The sequence below is a fragment of the Rhincodon typus genome, chromosome 37, assembly GCF_021869965.1.
Source record: "Rhincodon typus isolate 14 chromosome 37, sRhiTyp1.1, whole genome shotgun sequence".
Lineage (NCBI taxonomy): Eukaryota > Metazoa > Chordata > Chondrichthyes > Orectolobiformes > Rhincodontidae > Rhincodon > Rhincodon typus.
Window position 1 is genome coordinate 4,352,860 of NC_063368.1, and position 15,385 is coordinate 4,368,244.

Below are 15,385 nucleotides of genomic sequence, written 5' to 3' on the forward strand. Positions count from 1 at the left end.
CCAGCTCCAAACTTTGTTATATCTGCTTAATAAACAGTTATTCTGTGCTATTTGTAGTTGCTGGGATGGTTAGTTTCAAACAGGAAAGTGTGTAACAGAACCTCTAGCAACAAAGTGGTGATGGTGAGGGGGAACGCTTGACAGAGGAGCTCAAGCTGTTGTGCCATGACCTCCAGCAGCAAATGGCAATGGTGAGGGAGAACAGCTAGAACAGTTGAACGGACTGATTCTGGGAAAAAGGGTGCCTTTTACGTGAAGGAAGGCTCAGGGAATAAAGAAACAGACAAAAAATCCTCAATGCTATACAAACCAGAGGCTTCATTCCACATAAATACTTTCTTGGTACACTTAATTTCCCTTCATGTTTTTAATGATGCTAGTGGAATAAAGTATCCCTGCTTCATGATCTTTGGGCTGTCTGTGTTCAAATCTCATATCACAGACAGACGAGTTGAGACAAGGTGAAGTCGGGTGATGTTATGGAGGTGGAAATAGGAGGCTTTAATCTTGGTGTGATTGAGATTGGAATCTCATCTTCAGGTCAAATGTGACACCAACTTTGTGAACAGACTGGCTTAATTTCACACTGTTGCCAGGTAGAAGGATGGAGTCAGTAGCTGGGAACGGAATTTGGAGTTTTTAAAACAAGGCCTCAGTTTTTTCCAATATTTAACTATAGGAAATTACTGCTCAAATCAGTAGCCCGATAGTTCAGATAAAGTGGGAGAGTCAGGAGAGGTGGTGGAAAGATGTCAGTGTATGTGAGAACTAGCTTAGTGCTTTTGTCATCAAGAAGAAAAATGGAAATGTAGGTATACTAATCATGTCAATGGATGAGTAATCCAACAGCCAAGGCTAATGCTTTGGAGAGATGGGTTCAAATCTGGACGCTGGACTACAATGCCATCACTTCCCCAAGGCCAGCTCAATTCTAAGGCAGTTAGGGATTGGCAGAAAATTCCGGCCTTGCCAGATTCACCCACATTCTATTAAGAATAAATTTTAGAAAGATGATTAATAGGAGAGGGACAAGAATAGACTCTTAGAGTTACAGAGTAGGAAAATAAACTGTTGCAAGTGGTTCTTTGGCTATAATTAGATACTATTTTGTAAAAGAGCCGTATTAGACTTGAAAGGTTAACTTTGTTTCTCTCTCTCCACAGATGCTGCTAGACCTACCAAGTTTCTCCTGCACTTCCTTTATGTTTTAGATCTCCTGAATCTACAGTAGAACATAGAGCAATTCATCTCAGTTCATGTGCCGAACTTTTACCCTAAACCTAAGGTCTATCTAACCTCAACCCCTACCTTATACTATCATCCATATGCCTATCTAATAGCCGCTTAAATGCCCCTAATGAGGCTGACTCCACTACTGTCTCCGGCAATGCATTCCACGCCCCTACCACTCTCTGAGTAAACAACCTACCTCTGATATCTCCCCTATATCTACCTCCACTCACTTTAAAACTATGCCCCCGCGTAATAGCTACCTCCACCCTAGGAAAAAGTCTCTGGCTATCTACTCTGTCTATACCTCTGATCATTTTGTACACCTCTATCAAGTCAAAAGTACTTTGCTTTTGTTCTCTTTACAACCCTTCCTGCTGGCTCCAACAAAAACTTGTAATTCTTTTTAGCCTGAAGTGATATCATGCTTCAATTAAATTGTAGATGTTTGGTTCAAAAAAATGAAGGAGCCAATTCTTGAGTCAAAGAAAGAGAAAGGTTATTGCTTACTAACCCAGAGAAAAATAATAAAACGTGACATCAAACACAATATGCATTTTAAAAAGGGGAGGGCATCCAGTATAAAAAGATCAAAAATATGCCATTTAAAACTTCCTTAGAGTCCTTAAATACTAGATTCATCTGAGACCACAGTTTTTTAATCGATGATTTTTATCCTCCAGAGCAGCAAAATTTGTAGATATCTTGATGAATGATGTTATTCCAATTTGCTTTTCATCAGTGTAGTTTTCTGTGAGACTGAGAGGAAACAGAGAAAGGTGGCATCTTACAGTTCTGCTGTTACAAATCCATCATCTTCCTCTCTGCTCTGCCCAAAAGCTGTTAATTTGAAATACTATTTGTCTGTGTAATTCTGTGCCTGGCAAGTCTTTCATCCCACAATGTCAAACTTCCAGAACAGTGTAACTCAAATCAAAAGTCTCAGATCTGAGTGATTCACTTCACTCATTTTGATAACATGTAAACTTCAGTTCAAATCGTTCTTTTCATCTTTTGATTGATGTTTCATCTTCTGTGTTAGGTGATCACTGCAGCCATCTCAGTGCTTTCCCTTTTTAAAAATTATTTTAGTCCAGGAAAGGTCCCAGGTAATAACTTAGCAACAGCAATAGGGCATTCAGGTCAAAGAACCTGCCCTACCACTCAATATGATCTTGGCTGAATGAGTCTTTTACCACTCCATCACCCAGTAAAGCCACTGGTAACCACCATCCTGGAGTCACATTTATTGCCCTGACTGTGGAATCCCATGTAACTATTTCACTTCCATTCTTCTTCCTTCTTATCTGTACAGTTGAGTTGCCACAGTACCATGGGCTTGAATCTGGCTGCACTCCCCAGAGGAAACATCTCTTCAATTTCCAAAATGGAATATCGATTAGCAAGTACGATAGACTCAGGGGATTCCTGTACTACATGCCTAATTTTCTGAGACTGCCTGGTAGTCTCACTGCCTATACGCTTCTAATCTGCTCAGTGACCACATCCCTCTATGCGTTATCCACATAGACCTCTGCCTTGTGGACTCACAACATTGCCTCCAGCTCTTGCTTAAGTTCTGAAACATGAAGCTCAAGCTTATGCAGTTTGTGACACTTGCTGCAGATATGTTTCTGGAACAGATGTGTGAAGTCATGGATGTACCATAACATGATGTATACTCCACTTGGTCCTTCTGACATGCCATCTCATAAATCTAAAAACTATTTGTTATCCTTAGAATAAGTAGAGACTTACTATGAAAACTCAACAACATATTTCTCAGAAAAAGAGGAAAAAATTCCAGAGACTTAAACACAAACTAAGTGCCCAACTTTCACTATAAAGATTTAAATACTGACCAAACCTATTCACCAATCAACTGTTTTCTGTGATGTTAAATTTCCATTATTCTAAATCCAGGTAGTATTCTTGATCTACATCTTATTTCTTCATCATCAGGACTTTCCATCAAGCACCAAGACATCGCATGGCTTGTGGTAAGGAATGCACTACTTGTGAGATCCTTCACGTACGCCCGGACTCTGCACCACTGCACGCTTCCCTTGAAGCTGCTGTGAGGGGGTACAGATTGTCACACATCTCCTTCTGGAATGTACCTTTGCAAAGGAACTCTGGAGAAAAATGCAGTGGTTTTTGTCAAGGTTTGTCCCAACCCACTCCATGACGCAGGACTCTGTGCTCTACAGTCTGTTCCCTAGGACTTACACTGAGACAAACATCGACTACATCTGGAGGACCATCAACTTAGTGGAAGATACTCTTTGGTTTGCCCACAACTTGTTGGCCTTCCAGAGCAAGGATTTGGTGTCAACCAAATGTTGCAGACTGGCGTGTTCCCAGGTCCAGGACAACATCCTGAGGGATGCACTAAAGCGTGGGGCAGCTGCCGCCAAGACGCAGTGGGGAGAGACCACTGCCTAAAGTCCTTCTACTGAAGTTAAATAGGGGTCATTTCAGTTATCAGACTCTCCCAGTGCCTCAAATGCAATTAAATATTGTCTTGTATAAGTAAGAAATGCCTTGGGTTGGTTTGTTCTACATATGTAAAGACTGTATAGTAGTGAAGTGCTCTAGTGTCTATGTATGCTTATAAAGATTTTTCACGAAGACTATATTTTTGAACTTAAAAAGTTGTATTCTGTCTAAAGTCAAATGGGAAAGTCAAATGGGATTAGATCCACTCTGGGACTGGTGATTCACCCTAACCAAATCTGTGCTGTACCAGACTGGAAGATCTCTGAGAACTTCATGCTCCTCAGGGATACGATCGCCTACATGCAGGACAGCGGGTGGACATCTGCCTCATCAGCTTGAACCAGGAGAAGGCTGTTGATGGGATATCGCACACCTACATGAGGATGTGCTCTCCAAAACTGGTCTTGGGGAGGGAACTGAAATTGATCAACTGCTCTAACCAACATTGTTAGTGCAATCTCAATCAATGGTTGGGAATCAGAAAGCTTCCTGATCAGATCTGAAGTCAAGCTGCCTACACTCTACAATCTTGTTCATGTGTTGTTAAGAACCCTTTGCCAAGTCCATTAGGAAGGATGCAAGTTTGAGAGGGATGATTATTCCAGGCATCAGAGGCTGCAGGTCAAAGCCTCCCTGTACAGGTATGACATTGCTGTTTTCTGTTTGGATACACTGTCAGTGCACAGACTCATGAATATCTGTGACCAGTTTGAAGTGGCCTTGGTAGCCAAGGTAAATGGAGGCAAGAGAAAGGTCATATTATTTGGGATCTGGGCTGACTGATCCTTTATCCTCTTCATCGTCAAGACTGATTACTTGAAGGCACTGGGAAGATGGTTGAGGGGATGGGCGTGAGCAAAAACTTGGGAGAAACGTATCATCAATGTTAGTCAAAAACTGCACTTATGGAAGCATCACTCTCTCCCCATAGCAGGTAAACACCTTGTCATCAGGTGTGTGAGGTACTGTTGCTGCTGCAGTTCATGGTGCAGGTAAGGCCCATTCCCTGAAACTGTGCCTTTGCAATTACCTGAGCCATCTAACACTTCATCTGGAGGTCAAAGATGAACCATGTCTGCATGGACACTATGTATAAAACTCTGGATTGGGGGCGGAGGGGGGAACAAAGATGTACCCAACGCTGCCTCATCCTGATGGTCACCTTGTGTGCGGCTGCATCAAGCTGTGTGTAGACCCTCAGTTCGTTCACTATGTACTGTTCCCAGTGTTGCAAAGGATGGATCTGGCCACAGTGCTGTGGAATGCTCCATCTAGTTGGACCATTCTGTATCTCTTGTCCTTCATGGAAAAGTTTGCAAAGAAAACCACCCGGGACATGGTCAACACGTAGCATCCTCGAGACTCTGCAGGAAAAGGAGAAGATGGACTCTGTTGTGCGGTTTCTTAAGCAGACTGTCAAAAAGTCATTTGACAGAATATTTCATCGCCAGAACATTACAACAAGCACTGGGATGGGCCTTGGCTGTCAGATCATTGAGGTATACCTGGTCGCTGTGTGCCACTGCACACTGCTCTCGAAGCAGCTGCGCTGGTGAAGAGACTGTTACACATATCCTTCAGGAATGTGCCTTTGCAAAGAAAGTCTGGAGAGAGATGCAGTGGTTTTTGTTGGGGTTAGTCTTGATCACTTATGAGACACAGGGCGCTGTGCTCTACAGGATGTTCCATAGGATGCACACTAAGACAAATATCAACTGCACCTGGAGGATCATCAACTCGGTGGAAGATGCTCTTTGGTCTGCCCAAAACATGTTGGTCTTCCAATGTAAACAATTGACCTTGACGGAGTGTTGTGGACCAGGACATGCCAAGGTCCAGGACAACATGCTGAAGGATGCACTAAAGCATGGGGCAGCTGCCACTAAGGCGCAGTTAGGAAAGGCTGCTGTCAAAGGTCTTTCTGCCAAAGTTCTTGCATGAGTAGGAAATGCCTTTGGTTTCTACAACTGCTTGGAATGTTATTTTCCAATGTTTGCTTTTTTTGATGTGCAAACACTGTACAGAAACGCTTTAGTACCTATATATATATATAAAAATTTTAATGAATAAAGTATATTTTTGCAATGAAAATAATCTGTTGTAGTCAGTTTAGTTATCAGACCCTCTCTTTGCTTCAAAATGTATGTAAATACATGAGTAGGAAATGTTCTTGTTTCTGCAACTGCCGGAAATGTCAATTTCCAATGTTTGTTTTTCCTTTATATGCAAAGACTGTACAGTACTGCTTTAGTACCTGCATATGTACATAAAGACTTTTTACGAATAAAGTACACTTTTGCAACAAAAAATTGAATTTCTCCTGCATAAGTTTAAAAATGCCTTTGTTTTCACAACAGTCTGTTAGCTCTGTGGGATGTCAAATTTCAATGTCATTTCTTTTTTCTCTATGCAAAGATTGTACAGAATGGATTGAGAACCAATCAATAATTATGTATTTAGAGACAATTTTTAATGAATAAAGCATATTTTTGCAATAGAACAAAATTATGCTTTTTCTTCTCCTCATCAAGAGGTAAAACCAATAAAAGTTGCAATGACACATATTGGTCTGAATTGTCTTGTCTCAAAATGGAGCTCCACCACGAACAGTACATTCATTACTGAATGTTACTGTTTTTTTTCCATCTGGGATTCAAAACTAGACATGAAGACTCCCCATGGCTCTAGGCTCAAAACAATAATTCATTCCTATTTCTGTCCCACTTCAACCTCCCTCTCTACAAGCTCATCTTATCAATGAGGCAGACCTCTTGCTAAACTGGCTTCATTCTCACTAAGCTATTGATCACCAGTTTTTCCACGTCTGTTCAGGTTGCACACAGTAGATAAATGCCCATAACCTAAAATGCACATGTCTGAAGTTGAATATTATCCCTCACCAGGAAATTTCATACTAACTACAGAATTTACTTTTCCATCTCAGTTCAACACAAAGCATCCAAAAAAAGCATCATGAATCTCAACTATTTAAACAATAGATTATTCAAAAGTAACTTAATTTCAAACATGTTGATAGCAGCCCTTAGGTTAAGTCCTGAAGGAAGGACAATAGGAGGGAGACCTAATTCTAGGTTGCCAGTGAAACTCAGGCACACGTGGCCTCTTGGCTCTATACCCAGCTGTAAAAAAATTACTGCATTGATGGTAGATTCTTGCCAGGCCTAATCCATGACAGGAAAAGCTCAGTTGCGCAGAAGAGTCTAAAAACAGAAGCAAGTGTTCTGGAAAAGAGTCATTTCAGACTTGAAACATTAACTTTGTTTCCCGCTCCAAAAATGTTGCCAGATCTGCTGCGTTTCTCCAGCATCTTCTGTTTTTAGTACAAAAATTCTAATTTTAGTTTTAGGTGACCACTGAGAATCGCTAAGAAATTGCTCCACAATACATTTTAAAAAAAATAGTTGCCATAGCCCCAGGGGATTACAGGGCTGCTCTGTCATTATAGAGAGATGACAGGTGGTGACTTAACCCGAGTCACCACTCCACAGGCTAGGGATGAGGTTGAGAAGTGGGGCCTTCATGGTGACCTCAGCCGGTATAAAAATTGAACCTGCACTGTTGGTGTCACTCTTCATCAATTGGATTTGTCAGATTTCAGGCATCTTTGAGTGGAGCACAAAATTAGTTCATTTTGTCTCTGATTTCCACCAGAAGACAACCAGTTTTTACTTCAGAAAGTCTTGAAAATACACATTATTTGTGTCAACATCTAAAAGGTAAAACACAGGTTAATTTAGATGCAAATCCTTTGTTAAAAAGCAGGATGTTTGGATGTTCACACGCCTGATGTGTACTTACAATACTTTCTGCTTTTATTTTACATTTTCAGCATTCAGTTCGAGGTTTTAACATTACGTGTGGCTTGGTCCTTAATGTGCAAGTACTCCATCAATGCTTCCAGACAACCAGTTGCAGCATAGACAAGGAGGTCATCTCCCTGCAATTAAAAGTTACAGTATTTTACAGAACTGTCAAATGTATGCATACATCTGTTAGTGTAAATAATGACTAAATTTCAACTGTTAATCTCCAAGATAAGGGTATGTTTTAAGTGATTGTTTTCTTATCTTCCTATCCTAATTTCACAGAACTGCTTCACCACAAAGCCCCTCTTTCCCCTCCCCCTCCCCTTTATCTGAAGTCAGTTTCAAGATGTCTGAACTTATCTGAAATTCAGGCTTCATCAACTTATTTTGGATGAGCTACAAAGCTGCAAGACTAAGCCAAGCTAGAAGTGAGCATTCAGTGGAGGGAAGGAGAGCCCTATCAAAGTGACTAGAAAGCAGACTGTTCTATTTTCCCGGGGCCAGTAAACATATTCCTGCATTCTTCTACCCCAAATCCAATCAAACAAATTTAAACCTTAAAACTACCCTCTATTTGACAGAAATTAGCAGGCGCACTATGTAGTCCACTGATGAACCAGTTTGTGGACGAAAACACGTGCACATTTTCAGAAAAAGTCTGCCGATTATTGTACGAGGTCAGGCAAACAAGAGGCATTCTTTGTCCACACCTAATTACGTTTACACTGATTACTGCAGACAAAATAACTAATAAAGAAGATCTCAGCATTTCATTTAATTTTATGTGGCAATATTTTTACCTGAACCAGAAGGTTTTGCAGATGGATGAAGAGTAATAAGACTTGTTTATAAGAGAGTGGATACAGCAAGACATCTTGATCCTGTAGTGGATGGTTCCTAATGTTAGGGTTGGTAATGGCAAGAAGTGGAGTTGTGAACTTGTCTCTCAGGACAGTCTGCAAAAACTGAAGAATACATACTGGGGAATAAAGCAGAAAGGACAGAAAATATTTTTAGTAAATTATAATCATTTTCAATCTCAGAAAAAAAGTCTATGATCTTTGTATCAAATTGGCAGTGCCTGTATCTGAGTCATAGAATGGTACAGCATAAAGTACATTTGGTCCATTAGATCTGAAAGGTCTCTTTGAAAGATCTTTCCGATTAGTCCCACTCTTCCACATTTTCCTCATTGCCTGGCAATTTTTTTTCAAATATATGAGATTCCTTTCTTAATGTCGTAATTGAAAATGCCTCTAACATAGATTCAAGCAACGCAGTCCAGATCTATATAAGTTTATGTGTATCTTTTTCACTCATGCCATTTCCAGTTATTTTCCCAATTCCCTTAAAATCTATATTCTCTGCTTAACATTTTTCAGCCACAGGGAAGTTTTTCCTGCTAGCAAAAGTCCTTCAAAATTTCAAGCAACTCTACCAAATCTTCTCTTAAGTACCTCTGCTCCACAGAGAATAATCCCAGTTCCTCTAGTTCCTTCCATATATCTGAAGTATCCTAGTCCTTTCTGAGCAAAATCTCCTCTGCGTTCTCTCCAGAGCTTTGACATCCTTTATGTATTGTAACACCCAGAATTGGTAATAATACTTCAGCTGAGGCCTAACTGGACAAAGGATTAGCAGAACTTCTTTGCTTTTGCAGTCAATGCTTTTAATAAAGTAAGAGTTTTTTGAAAATATGTATACTCATTCATGGGATGAGGGCATCGCTGGCTGAGCTAGGTTTTATTGCCCATTCCCAGTTCACCTTGAGATGGTGGTGAGATTGTTCCAGGATTTTGACCCAGTGATGCTAAAGGAACTGCAACATTTTTCCAAGTCAGAATGAGGGGAACTTGCAGATGGTTTTGTTTCTATGTATCTGCTGCCCTTGTGCTTCTAGATGATAGTCATTGTGTGTTTGGAAGACACTGCCTAAGTAGCTTTGTTGAATTTCTGGAGATGGTACATAGAGCTACTGCTGAGTGTCAGTGATAGAGGGAATGTTTGTGGATGTGTACTGCAGGCTGCAGAAGCCTGGATGATGTCAAGCTTCTACATGGTGGCTAGTGCTATTCAGTGCACCTGTTAAAGGGAAGGTGTTTGATAGCTATAAGTAGTAGCAGCAATCATTTTAAAACTGAATCTGTGCTCTGATACTTCAAGTAACAGCTGAACATACAAGAGAACATCTACCAAATGTTTTCACACATTGAATGGAGGTCTTGGTGGAAGAGTTTAAAAAAAGGGAGGGATGTCCTATATCCATTGGGCTGGGAGGATGGTGAGGGCGTGCTTTGGAATGATGTTGCTGGTGAGAACAGATCCTTCAGACAGATGCTCAGAGGCAATGGGAAGAACTAGAAGTGGAAGTCGATATGAGGATATAAGGAATATCGTTCCATGAATATAGATGCAATTTCTCTCCGGCAGTTTCAATTAAAATCTTTTGTCAATTATTTAGAAAAACATTGCAAGAGGTAAAACTGCTGCTTCGCTGACAGTCAAGAATCATTCAAATCAGTTAACAAAGATTTTAATAACACTCCAGTGAGCCATGAAATTGCTGACATGTTGGACAACGATTAGGACAGCTCTGAAGTGAACATCTTGTAAGCAACAGATTATGTGATGAAACACGCAGGATCGTGTTCCATCAAAGTTGGCAATTATAAATCAGTTAAGGAAAACAAAGAGGAAGGGCCCACCTTGTAGCAATAAGCTGTCCTTTTTGAAGCTGATGCAGTGAAAGACCTTATTCAATTTCAAACTGATCGTTCTGTGAACCTGCATAATTTATGCACAACAGAATAATTACAATTTTCATTGATTACAAAAAACGTCTAAATTATTTCTTTGGAAAAATGTTAACAAGACCAAATCAATAATCAAGGTAAGTTTCTCAAAATGCTTTAGGCTTTATACTAGTGTCTCTTGTGTGTTCCTGGACTTACTTTCAAACTTCTGACTTGCTTGAAATTACAGGGCATAATATTACTGTAGTGAATATTAGATGCACACATCCATGACTTTATCATTCAACTGAAGTAAGGCTTTATTTTACATATTAGAATTAGAATTAAGTTTTATTCTCACGTGTACTCAAGTACAGGGATACAAGAGGACAGTGAAGTGTACAAAGTCACCATTCCTGGAGTCATCTCAGGTACAAAGGTACCTAGGTACAAAATCTTAGGTATATATTTTCTAGTAGACAATCCTGTTATAGTTTTGTCTTATTAAAGAAGAAAATTGTAGACACCCAATATTTGAAGACAAGCATAAAAACAGTGAGCAAGAATTCCTCGATGCATGTTCAGGTGCTGTGGGCTGGACAGCAGGAGGTTAAGGAATGATAAGTATTACTGAGATAACCTTCTCAATTCCTTAAACAGCACAACGTTTTAATGACGCAGAAATGTGGGAGGGCAATTTTCAGAAGGTGCAGAGAACAACTGGATAGGGGGCTTCAGACTTTATTACTATTAATTAGAATCCCTCCAATGCTGACGTAAGGATGCTAGGCTGGGCGTGAGAACAGAAACACAAGTCTACATATTTTGCATACTATATAAAGAATTAGAGGTCCGGGTTGGTGGTGTACTGGTATAACAGGGGTGGGGGAATCACTGGGTGGGATAGATCAAGAGAGAGGGAGGGAGATCAGACACCTCAGAGCTAGAGTGAGTATAACAAATTGGTGTGGGTTCCATCGCCATTTCAGAGAAGTTTGGCTGTTTGGTATTCTCACACACAATTTTCCCTTTTGGGAAATAATACGACGGTGTTGGTCCACGCTCCTCATGATTTTATAAACCTTTATAAGGTCACCCCTCAGCCTCCGATGTTCCCGGGAAAATAGCCCCAGTCTATTCAGCCTGTCCCTATAGCTCAAACCCTGGCAAAAAAAGGATCAGTAAGCTGACTGTCAACATTTTGAACTGAATCCTGAATACACCTTCCAACATTACCAAGCACTAGATTGTGACTTTTTAAAAAGTTTTTCATGGGATATGGATGTTGCTGCTGCATTTGTTGCCCATCACTTATCTCCCTCAAGAAGACTGTAGTGAGCTGTTGACTTAAAACTGCTGCAGTCCATCTCATGACACAGTGCCATTGAAGGAGCAACACTCCGGATGGTGTTTGGCTTGGAGGGCACTTGCAGGTGGTGTTTCCATGTTTCAGCTGCCCTCATCTTTCTAGGTCATAGAGGTTGCTGCTTTGGAAGGCTATGTCGAAGGAGGTTTGGTGAGTTGTTGTAGTGCACTTTGTACATGGTACAGACTGCTTCCACTGTGAGTCAGTGTTTTCGGGATTGACCATTCAAATTGGTGAAAAGGGTCCCAATCAACCACACTGCTTTCTTCTGGGATGGTATCAGGCTTCTTGAATGTTGGAACTACATTCATCGGGGCAATAGAGAGTATTCCATCCTGCTCCTGAGATGTGTGTTGCAGATGGTGGACAGGCTTTAGGAGGACAGGAGTCCAGAGTTCCCAGCTTCTGGTCTGTTTTTGTAACCAGAGTATACATATGATGAGTCCAATTAAGTTTCTGGCCAAACGTAACCCCTAAGGACGTTTATAGAAGGATCCTTGCCAATGGTAATGATACTGAATGTTAAGTGAAGCCAGTTAGATTCTCTCTTATTAGAGATGGTCATTAGCTCGCATTGGTGTGGTATTAAAGTTAATCGCCACTCTTCAACCCAAACCTGAACACTGTCCAGACCTAGCTGTATATGCACATGGATATGCATATAGTACCTGAGGAGTTGTGCGTGGTGCTGGAGATTGTGCAATCACGAAGAAATATCCTCACTTCTGATTCTATGGTGGTGGAAAAGATCATTGATGAAATAGCTCAAGATGACTATACAGTATGATTGGTGAGGCTCTTCCACATGAAAGTAGAAATATGCATAGATTTTTGGTCCAACATTTTAGCAGCTTAGAAGCTGAGCAACTGCAGAAAATTGGGTGTTAAGAATTCTGAATTTTGAGCAAATATAGCCACTTCAACCAGACAGAAACATTAAATAACTAAATCTCTAATTTCTGTGTGTTCTGAAGAAGAGTCAAACTGGTCTTAAAACATTAATTATGTTTCTCTCTCCACAGATGTGGCTGGATAAGCTGGGTTTGTTTTCCTTGGAACAGAAGAGGCTGAGAGGGTATTTCACTGAGGCATACAAAATTATGAGAGGCATACATAGGGTAGATCATGACAATCTTTTCCCCATGAAAGATGTGCCTAAGACCAGAAAGCACAAGTTTAAGGTGAGAATTAAGTGGTTTAGAGGAGATCTCAGTAAAAATTTGTTCCACCAGAGACTGGTAGAAGATTGGAACACGCTGCCTGAGAGGGTGATGAAGGCAGGTACTCCTGCAACATTGAAGAAGCATCTGGATGAACACTTAAAATGCCAGGGCATAGCTGGCTATAGATCCAGTGCAGGTAAATGGGAGTATCGCAGTTTGGTATTTGTTGATTGATATAGATGTGTGGGCCGAAGGTTCCGTTTCCATACTGTCTGACTCTATGATTCTAGATGGACCACACCTGTTGAGATTCTCCAACACTTCCTGTTTTTATTTCACTGTGTTCTAGCAGACAACAAGCTTATTTTGTAAGGTTCAGATTAAAGCAGGTTTTCTCCTCCTGCATCATTTTGCCCTGATGCCATCCACCTACTGCTCTCTTTAAATACAGATGGGTAGTTATTGTGAAGTCTACATGACTACTGGTATGGGCACCATGGGAGCTCCAAAGCTATGAAGCGGTGCAGGCCATGCTGCCCACCACTTCCCACATGTCCCATGTGGCACTTTGCTGATTAGGACACGAGTGCAGCCATGTCATGTATGGTAGTGTGAGGGGAGATCAGAATATGACATCAACTTGACACATCTTACATAATCTCAATGCATACATGCCCATTGAACATCTGTGCTAATTCATCAGAGCTGATTACGTATGTTCGTTCAATGGTTCGAGGGGACATTCTTCTCCAACACCCCCAACGCATTATTTAAAAGTCCAGGCATTGAACATGCAGATGCAGTGCTTTTTGACTTTGTTGTGGAAAGTTAACAATCTGCTGCTTATCTTTTGAGGTTTTGTTGTGCATTTTTGCTGTATGAATGCAATGATGCCAGACGATTTGGCAAACCAAAGTATGGGACTATGTTTTTATGTCTCTGGAAATGCAATATGACCAACAACTGAGGCAGTCAAGTCCAAATGCAGCAACACATGGACAGGCTTGGGCTGACAAAGGATAACATTAATGCCACACAAGCGCCAGGCAATAACCATCTCCCCTGGGCAATGATATTAAATCATTGAATCCCCCACTATCCTGGAGGGTTACCATTGGCCAGAAACTGAACTGGACTATCCGTATAAATACAGCGCCTATAACAGCAGGTCAGAAACTACGAATCCTTCAGTGGGTAACCTACTTCCTGAATCCCCAAAACGTTCTACCAACTACAAGGAACAAAGGTGACAGAACTCTCCTCACTTGCCTGGATGAGTGCAGATCCAACAACACTCAAGAAGCTGACACCATCCCGGACAAAGCAGTGCTTGATTAACACTATATTCACAAGCATTACTTCCCTCCACCTCCGATGCACAGTAATGCAGAAATTCAATAAGGCTCTTTAGACTGAATCTACCAAACCCACAACCACTACCATCTAGCGGTATGAGGACAGCAGATACACAGGAGCACCATGATGTCCCCTTCCAAGTCACTCACTAACTTAACTTGGAAATATATTTCTGTTATTTCACTGTCACTGGGTCTGGAACTCTTTCCTTAACAATATAGTGGGTGTACCTGCACCAAATGGACTGCAATGGTTCAAGATGGCAGCTTACTAGTATGTTCTTAAGAACAATAAAGGATAAACAATAAATCCTGGCCCAGGCCAGGGAAGCCCATGTGCCCTGAATGAATAATATGAAGCAAAGGCTGTAGCAAAGAGAAATTCTGCAAAGAGGAGGAAGTAAAGGTTCTGCATGGAGGGTCCTGGATGGAAGATCCTAACTATCATGGGTTTTCTCCTCAACAAGAGAAGCAGGATGAGGGAACATGGCTATGCCAGGAGAATTGGACTCTGAATGGTGGAGGGCACAATCAACAGATCACACCTGGCACTGTGAGATCCCCATATCAACACTGAGAGGTACAGGAATTGCAAGGGCTACCATTCCATTCATGTACAGTTACTATATGGCCATCCTGACAGCAGCCATAATGCCTTCATTTTGAGGCATCCTGAGGCAGAATATCATTCCCTCTGACTTCACAACAGTCCGGTGAACCAGAAGGTGGCTGCTCAGGGACAATGGTTAGCTCTTGCAGATGCAGTGCGTGACTGACATCTCCAACCTGACCAGGGACTATAACGATGGCCATGGGGTGGTCGCCATGGAGCAGACCACAGGTATTCTGACACCTGGACCACTGAAAGAGTGCCCTCCAGTACCAACCAGACTATTTGCCCAAGTTCATGACAGTCTGCTACATTCTTCACATTTTTACCAGGAATCCTGGAAGTCACCTTAGGAAGAGATGGAATCCTGGATACATTTGATTCAGATGGACTATCCAAGAACACCTGTTCAGACTCCAGTTCCCACAGGACCACCTCTTTTTACCACTATGGATTCACCATTCATCATTATAACATCCGTCTAACACTTCATTACAGCATTCACCTTGGCCAACACCTTAACAGTAAAAGCTATCTATCAAATATTTTCATTAACAGCTTTAGCCAAAAATCTGAAAACACCCCTATTTTTACAAGTAACAG

General features: G+C 41.2%; 1 protein-coding gene across 1 annotated transcript in view; it reads right to left on the reverse strand.

Annotated features, from left to right (window-relative positions):
• The window catches only part of LOC109934931 (meiosis inhibitor protein 1), a 55,282-nt gene that overhangs the window by 12,237 nt on the left and 27,660 nt on the right, over positions 1-15,385 (reverse strand). The window contains exons 6-8 of the mRNA XM_048617336.1: positions 10,262-10,340; positions 8,357-8,535; positions 7,606-7,687 (exon numbers count right to left, since the gene is read on the reverse strand). Coding sequence (XP_048473293.1) covers positions 7,606-7,687; positions 8,357-8,535; positions 10,262-10,340 — 340 coding nt within the window. The remainder of the gene's footprint in view (positions 1-7,605; positions 7,688-8,356; positions 8,536-10,261; positions 10,341-15,385) is intronic.